The 19,135-nt window shown below is 39.1% G+C and overlaps 1 protein-coding gene and 1 long non-coding RNA gene across 2 annotated transcripts in view; both read left to right on the top strand.

The window, feature by feature from the left end:
- Window positions 1-7,258: 7,258 nt before the first annotated feature.
- Window positions 7,259-19,135, top strand: part of LOC139151042 (uncharacterized) — a 41,906-nt gene continuing 30,029 nt past the window's right edge. Inside the window, exon 1 of the mRNA XM_070723567.1 lies at window positions 7,259-8,211. Within this exon, the coding sequence (XP_070579668.1) occupies window positions 7,274-8,211 (938 nt within the window). The 5' untranslated portion in view covers window positions 7,259-7,273. The remainder of the gene's footprint in view (window positions 8,212-19,135) is intronic.
- LOC139151043 (uncharacterized) lies at window positions 16,181-17,192 on the top strand. The gene is made up of 2 exons (XR_011556328.1): window positions 16,181-16,446; window positions 17,013-17,192. It is a non-coding gene; the product is annotated as an uncharacterized lncRNA (long non-coding RNA).

The following is a 19,135-nucleotide window of genomic DNA, read 5'->3' as shown; positions in this document are numbered from 1 at the left end:
TTGTCACAAAGGTCTAGGAGGAGGAATTCCTTGTCTTTCAAAAATCGTTTACTGAGTGAACTTGTAGGTTGTTCTGAAACTTGATGTTTGTGGATTAATTTCAAAATGTAACTTCATCTGCTGAATTACTCCGACCCAACTATAATCATGGCCACACAGTAGCAATTCTTCCATCATTCTTGCAAACCAGAGCTTTTTTAATTCCATGGACTTTGCAAAAATTCCCCCAGCAACAGCACATGCTGCAAAGAGGCCTATGGTCTATGATGATGCCCTTCCATAATGATAAGACACTCATCCCTCTGCTACAAGTGTATCCCGACTCAGACCAAGGAATGCCAGGCTACACACCAATGAGGGGTTGTGGATAAGTCTATCCTACCATGATAGAGGTACTGTCACATCTTAGTGTATCTCAAAACTGACCTGAAAGGTGGATTAAACAACATTTATGGAATCTCTGTTGACAAAGGGATTGCAGCCAGTTGTAAGAGGAAGTTTGTTAGCGAAGGTATTTTTTCATTGAGAAAGATCTGCAGCATATTAGTGTCAGTCAACAAACTGTTGATAAGTTTCTCTGGTGCTTCCAATTATGGTCCTTTGAAAGGCATCAACATGAATATAATGTAGGAACAACTTAAGATTTCTAATCTGTTCACTTTACAGATGATTTTCAAACAGATATGTGGGCCCCAGTGGCAGTGAAGTATACTTGATTGATGTGGTAAGTGTGCATGTAAAGGAATACTACATGACAAGAGTACACCAGCAATAGAATAAAAAAGCCTCAAAATGTCAGATAAATTCCAATATTATTCCAAAAAGCTGGTTTAAGGTAGTATGCGCCTTGAAAGTGAAAGACTTAAAACTTATGCTCAAACTTTCCTTAAGGAATCTTTCAGCAATTCTCTTTCTTTTACACCTAGAGCTTTAAAATGAGCCGTACAAGTGGTAGTTCAGAAAAAAAATTGTTGAAATTTGAGTCCAACTAGCTGTCCCCGAGGCGCGTTCTACCTTAATAACCACAGCCACTAAAGGTAACAAAGTAACCAGGTTCAAGTATGGAGCCGTTGGCCAAAAAGTCATGGTGTAGGTATTTTTGTTCATCTTTGCCAAGTGGCAGAACACTGGTTTCTTTCGTTTTTATTTGAGTGGTCTCGCGGTCACCATCGGCAGGTTTTACAAACACCAAAACTCTATAACCTATGGAAGACCGGTCACGACATGCGACATGCGAGTTTTTAAAACTGCGATCTGCGGTTAGGGTTAGGGTTAGGGGTTAGGGTTAGGGTTAGGTTTTCTCTGGTAAAAAGCCTTACTTCGCTCTCAACCCTGGAGATTAGGCCAAGGGAGGGAAAAATTGTAACGGCATAACTTAGGGTTAGTTAGCGTTAGGGGTTAGGGTTATGGTTAGGTCGCAGATCACAGTTTAAAGACGCAGGTCGTGTGTCGTAGGTCGTGACCGGTCTTCCCTACATGTCGGAGTCCTAACGTGGCCACCATTTCTCCCACGGTGTATCCGTTGTAGAAGTATGCAGAAATAAGCTCGTCTCTACCTCTGTAATCCATCGTTAGGAGGAGAACGAAATGACATGTATGCAAACGTCATATTAGTTTTGCAACCCGCTTGTCGCAGTTTAAGAACTCGCATGTCGCAGTTTAAGAACTCCCTGGTCGCAGTTAAAAAAAAACTCGCATGTCGCATGTCGTGACCGGTCTTCCATAATAACCCATTGTCATAATCAAATGTTTTTCACCGAGGTCGGACTGTTTTTAAGTGGATTGAAGTAGCATGATGTTTTGAACAACCATGACACCCGTCCACTGACGATATGTGCACAATTTTGAAACCCCACTCGCTGGCACTCCGGGATTAGACCCAGACGGGCGGCAAAGTTCAAAAAATGTTACATACAAGCGTTTAAAATGTGAACAGAATGCCATGTGTATGTGAGGCAATAATGTTCGTGGGCAAGATGCTTCTTCGGCCCGAGAATTTCTCGTCAAACACGCCGGCGAACATGGTAGAATCAGAAAACCTCTTCAAAATAATTGAAAGCTAAACAGCAGGGTCAGGATACACAGTAGGCCTACTAGGCCTCTGAACGTAGGATCAAGGTCAATTTTTGGATTAAACTTTCAAAAATAACATACTACAGAGATTGGTTTGAAATTTTTACCTTTGCAGAATAAAAGTAATTATAGAATTTGATATGAATAGCATTTAGCTCTATCTTTAAGCTTGGGTGACGATAGCGAGTGATAATATAGACAGGAATGACGTGTATGATATGCACGACCCAACGTCACTCTCTGTAGCACATTTCATGGCCTGTTGCCATGGAGACTCATAACAATTTGATTTTCGCAATCCTTGCTCGACGAATCCCGTTTTACCCCTCTCCTCGCTAGAAATCTTCTACGGGGGGACAAAATACAAGGCTATTCACCATACAATATAGATTTTAGTATCATTATACATCACCTCAGTGCTCTCTCAGAGGCCATCGAATTCGTGAGTTTCTGTGTAACAGGAAAAGATTGCTAAGGCTTTGGATTGAATGGGCGCCTGGCTCAAATCCAGCCCAATTGTCCGTTCCCACTCCTTATGTCTATGTATACGCCTGTTGGTATCAGTTCACCACCAGAATACTCCAAAGTACCCAGCCTTTACTCTAACCCTTTTCGCATATGTATAAGAACAATACAGTGTAGAGATAGGATTCTAGAAGCGAGACGTTTTTGCGTGGTGCCGTACACGTCACGGGGGAGATGAAAATCAGACAAAAATCGGCATATTGAAATTGTTGGAAGGATAAGGACTGAGGTGTACGTTAAAATGTAAGTTTTATTCACATTGGTTTCACATCAAAGTCAAACATCTTGTCGAAAAGTGTTTACCTTGAGTTGTGCAGGGTAAAGCTGCGTTTCCAGCGTTTCCATTTATATACCGGCGGGGTCTGGGATCACAAATAAAACATGTTAATTTACTAAAATATTCATATTTGTTCTAGCATAGCTGCCTCAGCTTAAAAATTCACCAGGAATTTGCTTCGGAAATGATACCGGTCCTCCAGACCACAGACTCTTGAGCAAAATCTAAGTCTGAACCTGTAGGAGTAAGCTTATCATGTATCATCCGGATTGACGAACATGGCGCTTGGGCCATTCGGATGGCTTAGTATCTGTTTAAACTTTCAGTGTCTGTGTATCTGCGTGCAGACTAAAAGGCCAAGGAAGAACTTTTTACCCACGTATTCACCACAAGGACGATTTTTTTTTACCCAACTTAAACTGGAGTCTTAAATCACAACCATTCGATCGTCTGATCACTATTCAGTGCATTTGCGAGTAATGCGACATAGTATTTTCATCTCTATTCTCACAGGAAACTCAGACAATGTTTCCCTGCGACATAGTATTTTCATCTCTATTCTCACAGGAAACTCAGACAATGTTTCCCTTCAGCGTATGGGGCCTAAACCTCGCATGTTCCTATCATGTCGCATGGCCATAGAAGTTGCAAACATTTTATAATCTGTTTTACAGGCATGTTTCATTTCGCTGAAACTCTCAGTACCTGTCGACGTTGAGTTACCTATCGACATACATGACGTACGGACCGACAAGCATTTATCTATCTGTGTGCTAGTATGTATTTTCTCCAAAACTTTGCTATGATATCTGCCGTCATTTCAACATCTGTGTCTAAAACAAGAAAAGCAAGTCGTCGCTATTAGTACTACATGCTGCGTCTGGTGAGTTTTTCTAATTCTATGTAGGTTTTCATTCCCAGGGATGGAATTCGCTCGCACAACCAAAAGTTATGTGGATATTGACAGCTTTTAAGAAATCGAGTCGAAGATTTAGTCAACTATATGCGCTTACGAGCATCTTATAGTCCATTCATTATTTGTCGCATTTGTCGCTATTCTTGTCCCACTGAAGGATATGCCGCTGGGAGCCAATATTGCGAGGAACTCCAATAGCCTACATCGCGACTTGAACAAATTGGCGTATTAAACATTCTTACATTCGTGATAACAGGTTAAGTTTAGTAAATGGCGAGTATACCTTGACATCGGCTATAGCGCTCAGTAGAAAGCAGTTTTTAGACATACATCATCAGATATGGTGACACTGTCTGGGGATTATTGTATGTGTGAAATAATGCAAATTCCCCAGTCCCTGTTTTTACCGATTTGACTATTCAGGCAATAAATCGCTGTAGCTACTGAATCCACATAGGTGAGCACTGACACCGTACAACTAAATACCGGAGACTACATCCAGGAAAAATGTGTACATCAGTGTCCGTTTTCTTATTAGCAAAGTCGTTTTTACATTTTATCAGTTTTAATCAGAGTTGCTTCAGTATTTACTTCTTTTATCTCCTCTTTATCGTAATATTACCGATTTTAAATGTGAATTGCACTTCACCACGCAAACCTTTGATTACTACAAATCGACATTACATTCCCTCTCTGTTCCATGTTGCATGTAATCGTACCGCCAACTCCGCGTACCTGTCATGGAAACCGTTTCTTTAAAGATTGCTTCTGATTGGAGGGGTCGGCATGAGTTTCCCTGCGCGAGTTAAATTCCGAACTTCTAAATCGAAGCTGACATTATAGTCTTATAGCTTAAACGTCGTTAAAGCTTATTGCAATCACGAGAAGTCGAACATGCTGACGTCATTAAAACGTGCCTCTGCTCATCTGCGATGACAGTGATGAAATTTAGTAAGGGGATTGGCGGGGATTTTATTTTGATGAAGAGGAAATTGCTCGAGGCGAAAGAGATGCGAATAATGTGTTTCCCCGGCAACTTGGAGTGGTTCGTGCCTATAGCAGACTGGATTACATGCATACTGTACGTGTAATTTAATATTCGCGATGTATCACCGGACAATTATATGTTCATTAAGGTTTGCAATACCTTGAAGCATACATGCATTCTGCGACCGAATCAGTGAATTTTACATCTGCGCTTATTTTTAATGAGCTGTAAAGTCGCATCGACACATTGGCATATATACCTGCCTATCCGTCTTCTCAGATTTGACTCCCCGCGTGGCCCCGGAATATTTGTATCACCGGTAACTTTGGTCTGGCCACAGATTGCCCGAAATACCTCGAAACTGATGTGTTGAAATGTGAATCGAGCTGTCGTTTAGTTATGTCGCTCATAACTGGAATCCGATATAGGCCCAGCATCTCTTTGACCCATCTGATCATTTTCGTAAATCCGATCGCTATGGAAGGTTGACATGACGTGGTGCACACGCAAACTTCAGCGATAGTTCACAACCGATACTTGTCATCATGTTACTTGTGCGCACGTGAACGTCGTCTTTTCCATCACAACGCTATATTGGTGTGCTGTAAAGTTCTCTCGCTTCCCAAATATAGAGAATGGCCGTAGCTATCGCAATATCTATTCATCGCAGCTACTGTAAATGTTTTCAAAACAGACTCAAAAAGTCGGAAAAGATGCTTGTACATCAGAAATCAGTATGTCGTTCATATGTCCCTATCTGTCCGCCTGCCCACTTATACTTGATAAACAAAATTATGGTATTGGAGAACACATTCCAGTCTTTCAACAGAAGAATTTCACTTTCATCTTACATTTTGATCACTGATCAACAACAAAGAAGAAAGATTAAAACCGCAGGAAATGAAACTAAGCTTATAATAAATTCAACCAGAATTGAAGTTTTTTTGGAAAAAGACGCGAATTTAGAAGAATAACAAACTATGTTAAGCTTACTGTTCAATATTCAAAGAAACGCTGCATTTCTAATGTATGTAAGCGTATGTATGTATGTATGTATGTATGTATGTATGTATGTATGTATGTATGTATGTATGAATGTATGTACTCATTCAATTGTTTATTAATTTTTTTGGTATTTTCATCCAATCTTACAACAAATAACAGAAGAGAAAACACATAGAAGTCGAACATGCTACCATACACTAACCTGGAAAAAAGACAACACTCGTGAAAATTACATAGACTACTATGCAGAGTTACGTAGACACTGTACGAACTATTGAATGGTTGCGAAACGTGACATTGTCTCAAACATAATCTATGTTCACCGGAATGGTTGAAAAGTCGTGATGTGCGCATGACAACACCATCTTGGTAAGGTCAAGTTCATAGTGTTGAACATGCAAAAGAGCTTGCAGAATAGCGATTTGGAGTCACACATCCTAGACAACAAACCTTTTACAGCTGTAGTGGCGAGAAATACGTGAGCTCCCAATCATACACAATCTTACAGCACACTTTTCCACGCTTGCGCAGCAGCGGATTTGATATCAAATTCCTAATTTCAATCTCACAAAGATGGGGCTCACGATGAAAGTTCCACAATTATGATTAAAACAATTTAAGGAAACGAGGTCCCAAAAGTTGGTCTGGTTATTTGACGTACAACAACTCAACACTTTTCATGGCCTTATCCGTAACCCTAATGAGTTTGCAATGATATGTAGCTAAGTCAAATTGTGCTTCCTAAATATCATAATGTTTTCCGGCATCATGACATATTACATTCTGTTCCCGCACAGGCGTACACAATTAAATCGAAGCAAAACAATGTAATGTTCGGTACTTTACGACTGAGAAGTGAACAGATGCTTCCATTTTAGATTCAGCTTGGGCCGACCAGATTGCCGGAGAAATTTTGTTTTCATCAAGTTTCCTTCATCTTGACACGAAATTGGTGTAATTCTCGCGCTAGAGATGTAACTGCCTGACCTCGCCTTCTCAGACAGGATATGAAAACGGATCTGATCGTCAGATGGTTAAATTGAGCGTACTAGCAAATGCTATCGACATAAGTACAAGTATTGCCTCTAATCTTCGCCTATGGTGCGGGAGGGCAAGAAATATCGAGTGTGTAGGGAATAGGGAATATCGCTCAGAGAATGATATGAAAGTACAATTTTTATCTGAAAAATCGCTCAGGGATAGCAAGTCTAAAAGGATCGAATGTTTGAATATGTAAGCATTTATTTCTCTTCTATATTTGTTTTTGATATTTTGTTTTGTTTTACTTCCCGGGTCGATTACTTGATTAATGTTCACTGTCACTAGTAATGATTACCCATCTGATTTATTCTTTTGGCCGTTACATGAAAACTTTTGGGGGGAAATCAGAATGTTGTAACCCCTGAATGACTGATGTCAAAAAATTCAGCATGCTCAGACGACTGCCGCTGGGCGCGAGTACGAGTTGAATTAACTACATGAAGCAAGTATGAATATTCATAACGATTCCAAGAAGAAGCCTATCACAACACTCGAACGCGGCCACGTGACAGCATATGAATCGTCAGGGGTTGAAAGAAACTTTGGTAAAGAACCCGGAACTACACTCCACCGCAAGTCCAACTCGAGAGGGTTTGGCCGTACGTCTCCTCGCGCAGCGATGGGTAGGCTGAAGAATGGAACGTCCGTGGAGGACAACAAGCGACGGGACGAACTCACACAGAAGTTTGTAAAGCTTCGGATGGACGCCGAGAAAAAGGGACTTGACAAGGGGCGAATTAAAGAGATCTTTTTGGCTAGTGAACGACAGACGACGAAAACGCAGACCGAAAATTCAGAAACTTGCAAAACAGACCTCACCGAAGGTGCTCCGACAGTTTCCGGGTTGAGGCACTTTGCGAGTGTCGGCGCACGCTGCGCGACATGGCCCCTGAGACAGTTCAAATCGATATACGTCTTATCCTTTCTGATACCCGTGATTGTTGGCATACTGATGTTGGCGCACAGAGCCGATTACCAGCTACAGACTTTACTGAATGATATCAGGGAAATGCCTTGCCTCGTTGACACGAACTTCGTCGTGATGGAGATGACGCGACCGGTTGTCGACTGCGAAATGTGCCGCGGGTTGGAAAGTGCTCCCGTCCTGCAGAACCTCAGCCAAAATGATTTCGTCGAGAAGTACGCATACAGCGGAGTGCCTGCACTTATCACGGGGGCCACGACTAACTGGACAGCGATGAAAACATTCTCCTTTCATTTTTTCCAACAATTGTACACACAGACAGAGGGGGCACTTCAAAATGTTGAAGATGAATGCCAATTCTTCCCCTACAACACTGAATTCTCGACTCTGGCAGAAGCCCTGAACATGTCCGATGAAAGGGCAAGCTTTCAAAAGAATGAAAAGACATGGTATATTGGATGGTAAGTAGCACAGCCTCTATTGCAATGCAGTTTCAAACATGAAACGATTGCTTTCCTCGAGACACTAAAAAGATAAACTGTGATTCGATCTGTAGCTTTTCACTCTTTATAGGCTGTCAGGACGCAAATCGGTATATAAAGAACATGGGTTGTCAGTGGCGGCCGCACACAAATCGGTATAAGAACATGGAAGTCTATTTTAGTTCATTCATGGGCCAAAAAAATGATTTGCTTTACACATCGTCCGTATTGATAATAGAAGTGCGGATATTTTGTAAGTAACCTGTTGAATCTATGGACGGTTCAAAACATAAGCATTTCTTCCAGAACCTGTAACTTGTCCGGCAAATTACTAAATAGCAAAAAAGTGTTTGAAGTCGTTTGATTCACATACGGACGCATAACACATGCTCTATGGTTCATAATATTTGATGTGCAAATTACATTAATTGAACACACAATTACGTGCGCCAGGTAGGTTTGAGTATCCACGGTCGATAATGTGTTACACACCAGAGTGATTGACTTTATCAATCGGCAATTGACCTTCTAAATTGATGCATAAAATGTAATCTAGTAGGCAATTAGAGCGCCTGTGTTCAGGATGTTCGTAAATGTATCGCCAATGCGTGCTGCCTGTGCACGTCATCTGTTCCCCAAGGCATACCCACAACGAATAAGGTGCTGCCGTGATTTGCGGAGTTTTACAGTTCTGCCGAGCTCCCCAGACAGATAGCGGAAAACCGCTACGCCTTGTTGCCTAGCAACAACAGTGCCCTGATCCCTCACTGAAAGGAAAGCTGACAAATGGCAAAAGCTTGGCCAAATCCCTGCTGACGAGAACAATAATCCTTTGAAAGAGTTGTAGCAGGGATTTCGCTCAAAACATTTCTTCATATTTCTTCAGTGATTGTTCTGTTGACGAAGAAGGTCATGTGACAGGTCTACTAGGGATTAAGAAAGCCTGTCTTACATCCCATCCATCAAGTAAAATATATACAAGTATGTAGCTATCATTGGATGATTGACAAGATCTTCAATTCCTGCTTTTATATACACCCAGTCTACTCTTCTTACACTTATTTTCAATATTATATATATATATATATATATATATATATATATATATATATATTTTTTTTTTCAAATAGACATACAAATACTGTATCATGACTGTTTAAAAGATTTATTGTAATTTAAAATGAGTACTAATATAATATTTGATGTATGAGTGTCTTTTCATATATCTACACATTTTAGTAATATTAATAATTTAGTATTTAGAGTAATTGAAAACCATTTTAAATAGTCCGTGGCCTGGAGTATATTGTGGAGGGACTGTGATTAATGATAAACTGTAATCATTAAATCATTTGAAAGAGAAAATAACATTGGACCTTGTTGAAGTTAGTGGAATTTGCCAGGTAATCAAATCAAAATGCTTAATTCATGGTGTGGACTGGTAGCTGTAATTATTTCATTCTTTCACTGTTTTTGTTTTGTAAGTCAATTGCAAGTTCTTGTTCTACTCCATAAAGCATATTAAGACACCAACTAAAAGTGTTTACGTGTAGTTTGTCAAGAGAGTGTCTATACACATAAAATGCACTGGTGTTGTTTACATTTGAATTCGAATCCAGACCAGAATTTACTTTTCAATAACAATAACAATGCAAGTCTACACCTGTACAGGCTGAGTTAACAAGCTGAATACTGTGTATCTCAATTAGCACTGAGGAGTAGAACAAGAAACTACAGTTGACTCTAAAAGCAAAAATACAGAAAAATCATCAAAAGTTACAGCTACTGGTCCTTTAATCTTAGTTCAAACGGGTTATTTCCTAAAATGGTGTTTGAAAACACTGTGGTGAAATTATCAAGAGAGGTATAAAAAGGAACAACAGGTCCAATAGCAATGGAAGGCTTTTTTGAGGTATGGAATACTCAGTGGCTCATTTATCATATCTGATGAAATAAAGAGAGTAAAGTGTAAGGTAGGTGTACATACAAAGCAGCAATGAAAATATGGTGTTTTCAGTCAGGTTCGAACTCACAACGTACAGCACCCAGCCACCTATTGGAGAAGCCGCAGACAAAACCGCTCGGCCAAATCCCCATTCTCAAAAAAGAGTGGTTCAAAGACTTGTACATGTGCACTCTCTGCTCCCACCTTTTCCCTCAGACTTCTACATGCAATGATTCAAAGGAGTAGCAAAGGGAACACAAATTATGGCAAAATTAGCAATTTGGTCTCAAATTACAGCAAATTGCATCAATGTACAAATAAAAAGAACTTATCAGAGACATTAAATGTTCTCAGTGCCGCAGTGTAATACTTCCTGGAAGAATAATTGATGAACTATGAGTGATATCAAATTAAATTTGGACGAACATCTGTGACAGCCTTGCAAGTGGTTAAAGGCAATAATTCATGCAGGGAAAATTCAATAAGTGCCATTCTGAATTTATCATGTTTTGTATCGTCCCGACTAAATCCTACAAAATTGAAAGATGAGAATGCTCAGGTGGTGATGGGCTCTGTAAGTTTGTTATAATGACATCATAATAGGTGTAAAACCTGTCAAAATATACTTTTTATTTCCACAATTACAATAACTTCTGAGGAATATTATCACTGAAAGTTGGATAACACTGTATTTGGTGCAGATGGTCAGACCATAAAAAGAAAAGAACAAAATTTGCCACATTTGGAAATATCATTTTTGCAGTTGCTGACCAATTATGAATTATTTGATACTGTGCTAGAGACAGTAAAATATTGAGAAACCTTGATTTGATACAGAAATTACCAAGTTTTTATGTGGCATTGTGTGTGGTGATGAATTAGACTGTTTGTAGCTTCCTAAATACTACAGATTTCGATTGAGTGTGACATTTTGAGAAGATAGGAATAACATTGTTCTGTGGAAATTTCATTTTGATAACATAAACATTGGATTGTGGTGCCACTAAAGTAATTAACTAGGTGCTATCAGTGTCTGTAGAAGTAGAAAGAGGTCGTTTACTTTCAGCCGTGGACAACACAGTATGTTCCAAAAGGACATTTTATTTTCAGCTATATAAATAAACATAAACAACATATAGTGAAATAAAGGCTGAAATTGTACAAATAGCTTCCAACAGTCTAGTACAATTTATCCAGTAAGAGAAAATCTGTTGTCATATTTCTATTGTTTGCTCTGCTTTCAGAGTCCACTTTAATTGTTTTTACCTTCTCGTGTCTATTTATTACCTTCTCGTGTCTATTTATAGACAGAGAAGGTATTAGAGTTGAAAACCAGTATGCTGGTGTCAACTACTTCCGTCTGTCAAGATCCGTTGACGTCATGCCATTGTGATGGGTCATATCATAAACTGGTGGGGGTGTTCATGGTTCAGGTTGAGGTGTAGGAGACGATTTTGAGCTGTGACAAAAATCAAATGGGACTTAGCGGCATAGCCAGTGTTAAGCCTTTCTCCAAGGTTTCTTAGTTGACTACAATCTATTACAGACTACTGAGCTGACGTTAGGGGTACTCACTTGTGTTTGCTCACTCTGTGTGCGCTAGTGTTTGGTACTGAGTTGCGTGGATATCCCCTCATGGCCTCAGGTGATATGGGCCTGTTGAATAATCTGCAGCTGTTAGCCAGTCGGGCATTTTCCTTGCACTTTTTTCTCATTTAATTTTGCAAAATATCGGCGAGTACTCAATATTTCAAGATAACTCTTTCTTGCCAATCGTTTCCTGGAGTTTCAGAGTCATATGAACGAAAATGAGTGAAAGTTTAGACAGGAAAATCGGACGTCGGCCATGTTCAATGTTTACAGTACAATCAGAAATTTATGTGGAGGAAATATAGTAACTAACAAACACTGTTCATGATGCCCGCCCTCTAGAGGCAGACTTTCCTATATGAAGTACCACATTTGATGCTTGTGGAAAGCTTGACCACACAAAGGAGCATTTTAACTTTTAGAAAATGACAAATTGAATAAGAAGGTATTCTGAAAATGTCAAAAACTGAGGAAAAATGCGCAAATATTCAAAATAAACAGGTTAACTGACTGGTCAGCTATAAAAAATGAAAATGTTTATGATCAAAAGTTTTTGAGATGCATGCGCACATTTTAACAAATACAGAAATTATTAACATTATAAATATAAGACCAAACTATTTTTTCAGGGATGGGACAGGTTGGAAATGAGGGGTGAGAGACAAAGGCACTCCTATTGCTGCATGTGGATGCAGCCACACCATTTCATTTACAGCATACTTATTCACTGTGTTGTGTTCAAGTTCCATATTGTACTGACTGTCATACAAGGATAACATAAGCAAATCAAATCAAATTAGAAAAGGATCAATGCTGTTGTGTGGATTTTGCTGAACATGGCTGATTTTAATATTTCGCCCTATATATTTGGTATCCAGCAAAGGCATATTTTGATGTAAAGTCAAAATTAACACTACATTGCTGACAATATATGTTACCATTTCTGCATGAACTTTTCTTTTTTAATTTAAATTATAGTATAGTAGTACTTCGAACAGATTAACAATTATCGTGATATCAGACCATAATTTTACATCACAAAGACTGTAATTTTGCCAATTTTTTTTATTTTTCAGTCATTTTATAAATTTTGCACTGCACAAGATGATTGAACAAATTGCAATGTTTGAATTTGTAAACTCAAAGAATAAAATCCTTTGGTCACAGATTAAATTATTTTTTGAAAAGAAATTTACTCTTAAACACTTTTAGCATATATTCTTTACACGGTCATGTATTTCAAGGAAAATATGCCTATTAAAAACAGTAATTTCTTCACTTTCAATTTTTTTTCAATACTATGACAATTATCAGCCATGAGGTTTTACAAACACATACCAGATAAGCGTTTTTCATCATTTCCACAGGACTCTTTGGAAAATCCATTTAAAACAGTTAAAAGTGACTTAAAATGATCACTTGGTATACCGGTACATTTAATTTATAGATGCCAGGTTGTGTATTTCACATGCACTCAAGTCAGTAGGGAAGTGCGTCATTACTATTTTGGACTGTTAATTCTTATTTCTGAATTATTTAACTTTTTTCCACATTGAATTTAGGCAGTTTATACTGTAGCTTAGAATTTTTTTGATTGATATATTTAATCATCTTTTGGGTTCTTTGGGTCCATATCCCACCTCATGCCCCTACATCATCAACTATTTACCAACAACTCCATGCCAACAACCAATTACCTGACCTGGCCACACATTAGAGAAGGTACAGCGTCATTGACGGTATTTTTTTATGTATCAATTACTTATTTTACACTTTGATCCTCACCTCTAGGCAGAATAGCTTTGTGTTTAGAATGGCTGCACACACTGTCAATTTTTTACTGTTTTCCTACGTGTATGAAACTTTTTGTATCATAATTTGTTCCCAAGTATAATGTTACAGTGATAGAGACTGATAGATAACTTGTGACTTTTCTTTTAGTTTCTTTTAGTGATATTTCCTCCATTTTAATCTATAAATGGGATTGATTAAACCTAATGCCTGGGATACAGCCTGACTTTTATCCAGCACATGACAACCCTTACCAAATCTGTTGACCGGAAAGTGCCCGGTTGTGCCCGGTTTGTTGCCTGGTATGTGCCCGGTTTGTGCCTAGGTGCCCCTTTTCACTGCCTGGAAAGTGCCCGTTTTAGTTTTACTTTGATTTTTTAGCAAACACAAGTGACCGTAAACTGAATGTTTTTGACCGGAATGCGACCGGCATTAGGACTTAGTTTTTTTTTAACCAACTTTTATGACTGGAAAGCGACCGGCATTATGACTTAGCTATTTTTAACGGACATTTATGCCCGGTTTATGCCTGGATTGCAAATGAAATAGAATTTCTTTATTTTTTATGACCGGTTTGCACCTGGTTTGTAAATGAAATTGAATTTGACCATTTGGGAATGCCCGATTTATGCCCGGATTGCAAATGAAATAGAATTTTACTCTTTATGACCGGTTTGTGCCTGGTTTGTGAATGAAATTGACTTTGACCATTTGGGAATGCCCGATTTATGCCCGGATTGCAAATGAAACAGAATTTTACTCTTTAAGTGACCGGTTTGTGCCTGGTTTGTGAATGAAATTGACTTTGACCATTTGGGAATGCCCGATTTATGCCCGGATTGCAAATGAAACAGAATTTTACTCTTTAAGTGACCGGTTTGTGCTGGTTTGTGAATGAAATTGAATTTGACCATTTGGGAATGCCCGATTTATGCCCGGATTGCAAATGAAACAGAATTTACTCTTTAAGTGACCGGTTTGTGCCTGGTTTGTGAATGAAATTGATTTTGACCGTTTGGGAATGCCCGTTTATGCCTGGATGCCTGGCAAATGAAACAGAATTTGAGTATTTTTTATGACCAGTTTGCGCCTGGTTTGTGAATGAAATAGAATTTGATCATTTCGGAATGCCTGGGAATGGCTGGTGCAAATGAAATGGAATTTGACTCTTAATAGGTGACTGTTTGCACCTGGTTTTCAAATAAAATATAATTTGAATATTTCCCCTTACTGAAGATTATTTCTACAGCAAGTTTGCAGCAAATACGCAGCAAGCATAGCTTGCAGGAAGGAGTTGCAGAAGTTTACAGCTAGCTATGACCCTCCCGCAAACCCTTAGATCAATTTGCAGCCAATTTGCAGTAAACGGCTAAGTTGCTGCAAATTTGCTGCAAACAAGATTATTGCTGCAAATATGCAGCAACACATGCTGGACATATTGCCAACTATTGCATTCCAAGGGAGTACAGTGAACCATTGCAGTTTGTGACAGTTCATACTCAAGAAAACAAAACTGACGTTTCATTTATATTTTATATTTATGTATTTTTATAACAGACAATGCACATATAAATTATAATAACTGGTAGATAATGTACAGCTTTTAAAGCACAGTTAAGCTGGTGAAAGCAACAATCTGGTCGGGTAAATTATGGTTGGATCGACAACTGAACTTTTAGGAAAACAAATTTTTAAATCAAGGACTTGTCTGTCTTGCAAGTTAAACCCTGTATTTCTGTGAATGATACCAAAATGCAAGCAGTTTCGAACGAAATGTGCGTCTGATCATGCTGATGATCTGTGTAAGGACGCGTAGACTTTTGTTACTGCAAATCTGTACCATAAAAGTAACGAGAGATGAGAACTTTTCAATGTAGAAACATGCCCCAAGTAAATGTCAATGTTGGTATTAGCATACCTCCATGGTATAAGCAAGGACCCGCTACTACCTTAGCACTGCGTACAGGTCTGTGTGTTCCCGGCGTTACACGGCCTGTAACGCCGAACGCCGGGAACACACAGACCTGTACGCAGGGCTACTACTACCTCAGAGCAGGGCCGTGCTTCAAGCAGAATACGGTACGTGCGTCCCGACGTGCGTACAGTGCCCTATGTACAGTCTGTGTCCCGTCATCGTGAACAAAATCTCGCCTTCTGATGACATTGATGTGAAGGCTTTTGTCCATGTTTTCAGCGATAGAGTTAGATTGCCGAGCACAAATTTGAGGTTTAGGATTACACTCCATCCCGAGCCGCTGTACGAAAATCCAATATGCTACCTCGCTAACTTTCACGCGTCAAGCGAGCATGGCAGAGCGTGAGCAGCCCCAGCCGACATGTTTACACACGAGGTCACGCACGCATGGAGGTCACGGTTCATCAAGATCAGTTCGCGCATTGATATTGATTCTTTGTGCTGAAAGAAATTTTACTCTCTTTTGAGTCTTTCTATGGTAAAAGTATCCATTTTCATTAAACTTATAATTAAATTCTATATCAAGTATGAAACATAACGGATTGGTGCAGATGTAGAGTCAACTCCAGCGTTTCAAAACGGGACTACATTATCAATCGCGTAATAATTTATAGATCGCACTTCCGTGAACGTCATGAGGCTTGATCGGCGCGAAGTTAGATTTTAGTACCGTCGGCTGTGTACTTGTGATCAGGAGTTATCTAGTGGACAATTTCGTGATCTTTCTATGGAATCGCCAGTCAAATGATGTCATATTGTTGCAAAAACGTGTATACAGTACCAGGGACAGACAAAGTTCTAAATTTGTGAACGCGAACAGCAGTAAAGATGCCGACTATATTTTCTATGTACACACGGCACGGCCCGGAGAGACCTGCAATTACCGGGAATCGTCTGCGAGCCGTTCACAAATGTAAGTCAATGTACCATCCGTCTGTACGTCGCTATTATCCTTGTATTGCTATGTTTACCTACAGATAATTTTCATTGAGTATTGATTCATGCTGAATTCACTTTCGTTTCACAACTGAGACTGATACTTACAGTGATAGCTGTGGAAATGCAGCTATCTGTTGGTGGGTAGCATGTGTCGCTATGCGGGTAATCAAAACGTCAACCCGGCGGGGGGGGGGGGGGGGTGTTGACCTTTGATGACCCGCATAGCGACGCACGCTAGCCCATCCCACCAACAGTAAGCTTCGTTTCCACAGCTATTACAGTATAGTGCTGAGATTTTTGCAGATTGTCACCATCGTGTATGCAATAAACAACATAAGCGAGCTGTCAGCTGTTGGACATTTGATCATTATTAATTTAATAACAATCATAAATATTTATGCATTTTTCTACTTCAATTTTTCAACATTTTTTGTCTCATTTTCAAATAACAATTGATTTATTTCATCAAATTGCGATGTTTACAATGTTTGGTCAAATGGTAAAGACTTACACTCTTCCCTGAACGATTTGTATTTTCAGAATGCATTGCCGGTGCTGGGACAAGAAATTCAGAGAACAGAAAGCCAAATTGCAGCCTTTGACAGTAATGTAAATGTTACATGAAACTTCTTGGGTCAAAAGAAAATCTCTTGAAGACACTTATGTGGCATGAAATGAACGTGGCATATAAAATAAATCATACCACAATTTAAATTTAAACTTTTTTTCTCTGTTGTCTTTTTTATATGAAACAATAACTTTATTTGCGCTGACCATTGTTTCTTGTGAAGCTGGTATTTCAGAGCTTAGTTGGATAAAACACATCTTGTGCTGTCCACAATCGGCCTTAAGATTTGTCAGGTTTTCATTCTTAACTGTGTCACTGACATTAGCCATGTCTACACACGTGATTTTACAACATCTGTGTACATATCTGTCACTGATCTGAACTTATTATATTGTTGCAGAAGATAAAAATGATGAAACTTGTACAATACAAGAAATTTTGCTGTCGCTTAATTTTGTTGCTTCTTTTGTTTTCAGTATCTCTCATCTATTTAATAATGTATTTAGTTTTCTTTCTGTTGCTGAAATTAGTAAAAGTTTATTCCGGAGCTGACTACTATGGAATCATGCCAACTTAATCTTATGAAGGAAATTTTGCGTGTGTAGTTTCAGCAAAGGTGCAGTAACATGCAAAATAATTTGCCGGGCGCTTTCCAGTCATAGGAAAAAAACGGGCATAAAACGGGCACCAGTTTTCTTTTCCATTACCAGGCACTTTCCGGTCACCAACAAAAAAACGGGCATAAGCCGTGCGCCCGTTTTATGACCGTTTTTGGCCATAACCAGGCACTTTCCGGTCATAAAAACGGGCATAAAACGGGCGCCATTTTTGTTTTCCAATACCAGGCACTTTCCGGTCACCAAAGCAAAACCGGGCATAAGCCGTGCGCCCGTTTTCTGACCGTTTTTGGCCATAACCAGGCACTTTCCGGTCATAAAAACGGGCATAAAACAGGCGCCATTTTTGTTTTTCAATACCAGGCACTTTCCGGTCACCAACGCAAAACCGGACATAAGCCGTGCGCCCGTTTTCTGACCGTTTTTGGCCATAACCGGGCACTTTCCGGTCATATAAAAAAAAACGGGCATAAAACGGGCGCCATTTTTGTTTTCCAATACCAGGCACTTTCCGGTCACCAACGCAAAACCGGGCATAAGCCGTGCGCCCGTTTTCTGACCGTTTTTGGCCATAACCGGGCACTTTCTGGTCACAGAAACAAATGGATGACCGTTTTATATGACCGTTTTTTTTTGCCACAACCGGTCATCTTCCAGTCACCATTATAAACTTTATTTTTAGCTCCGCTGTCAGCGACGCGGAGCTTATCAAATAGGTTGATTTTTCCGTCGTCGTCCGTCGTCGTCCGTCGTCCGTCGTCGTCGTCGTCGTCCGTCAACAATTGCCTTCTCCTCTGAAACCGCAAGTCCAATTGCTTTGAAATTTTATATGCAGTTCACTTGGGGTGACCTCACTTAAGTTTGTTCAAATCGTGGTGAAATTTGCATATTTGTATTTTTGGGGCATTTTTTGGTGTTTTTGGTAAAAAAATCTTCTTCTCTGAAACCGCTTGTCCGATTGCTTTGAAATTTGATATGCAGTTTACTTAGGGTGACTTCAGTCAGATTTGTTCAAATCGTGGTGAAATTTGCATATTTTTATTTTTAAGGCAATTTTTGTCATTTTTGGTAAAAAAATCTTTAAAAATCTTCTTCTTCAAAACTACCAGTCAGATAGCTTTGATATTTGGTACATATGTCCCTAGGGATGATCTATTTCAGATTTGTTCAAATTGTGCAGAAAATTGCAAATTTGCATTTTTAAGGCAATTTTTGCCATTTTTGGTCAAAAAATGTATTTCTCAAAAAGTACTGGTCTGATAGTTTTGAAATTTGGTATACAGGTTTCTATAGATGCACTAAGTAATATATATTGAATTTCTGATGAAATCTGTAATTTTGTATTTTTGGGGCAATTTTTGCCATTTTTGGTCAAAAAATGTGTATTTCCAAAACTACTCATCTGATAGCTTTGAAATTTGAGTATAGAGGTCCTACACATGAACTAAATGATATGCATTGAAATTATGATGAAATCT

Source organism: Ptychodera flava, chromosome 15 (genome assembly GCF_041260155.1).
Source record: "Ptychodera flava strain L36383 chromosome 15, AS_Pfla_20210202, whole genome shotgun sequence".
NCBI lineage: Eukaryota > Metazoa > Hemichordata > Enteropneusta > Ptychoderidae > Ptychodera > Ptychodera flava.
The sequence above is the reverse complement of the archived record's forward strand: the minus strand, read 5'-3'. Positions and strand labels throughout refer to the sequence as shown.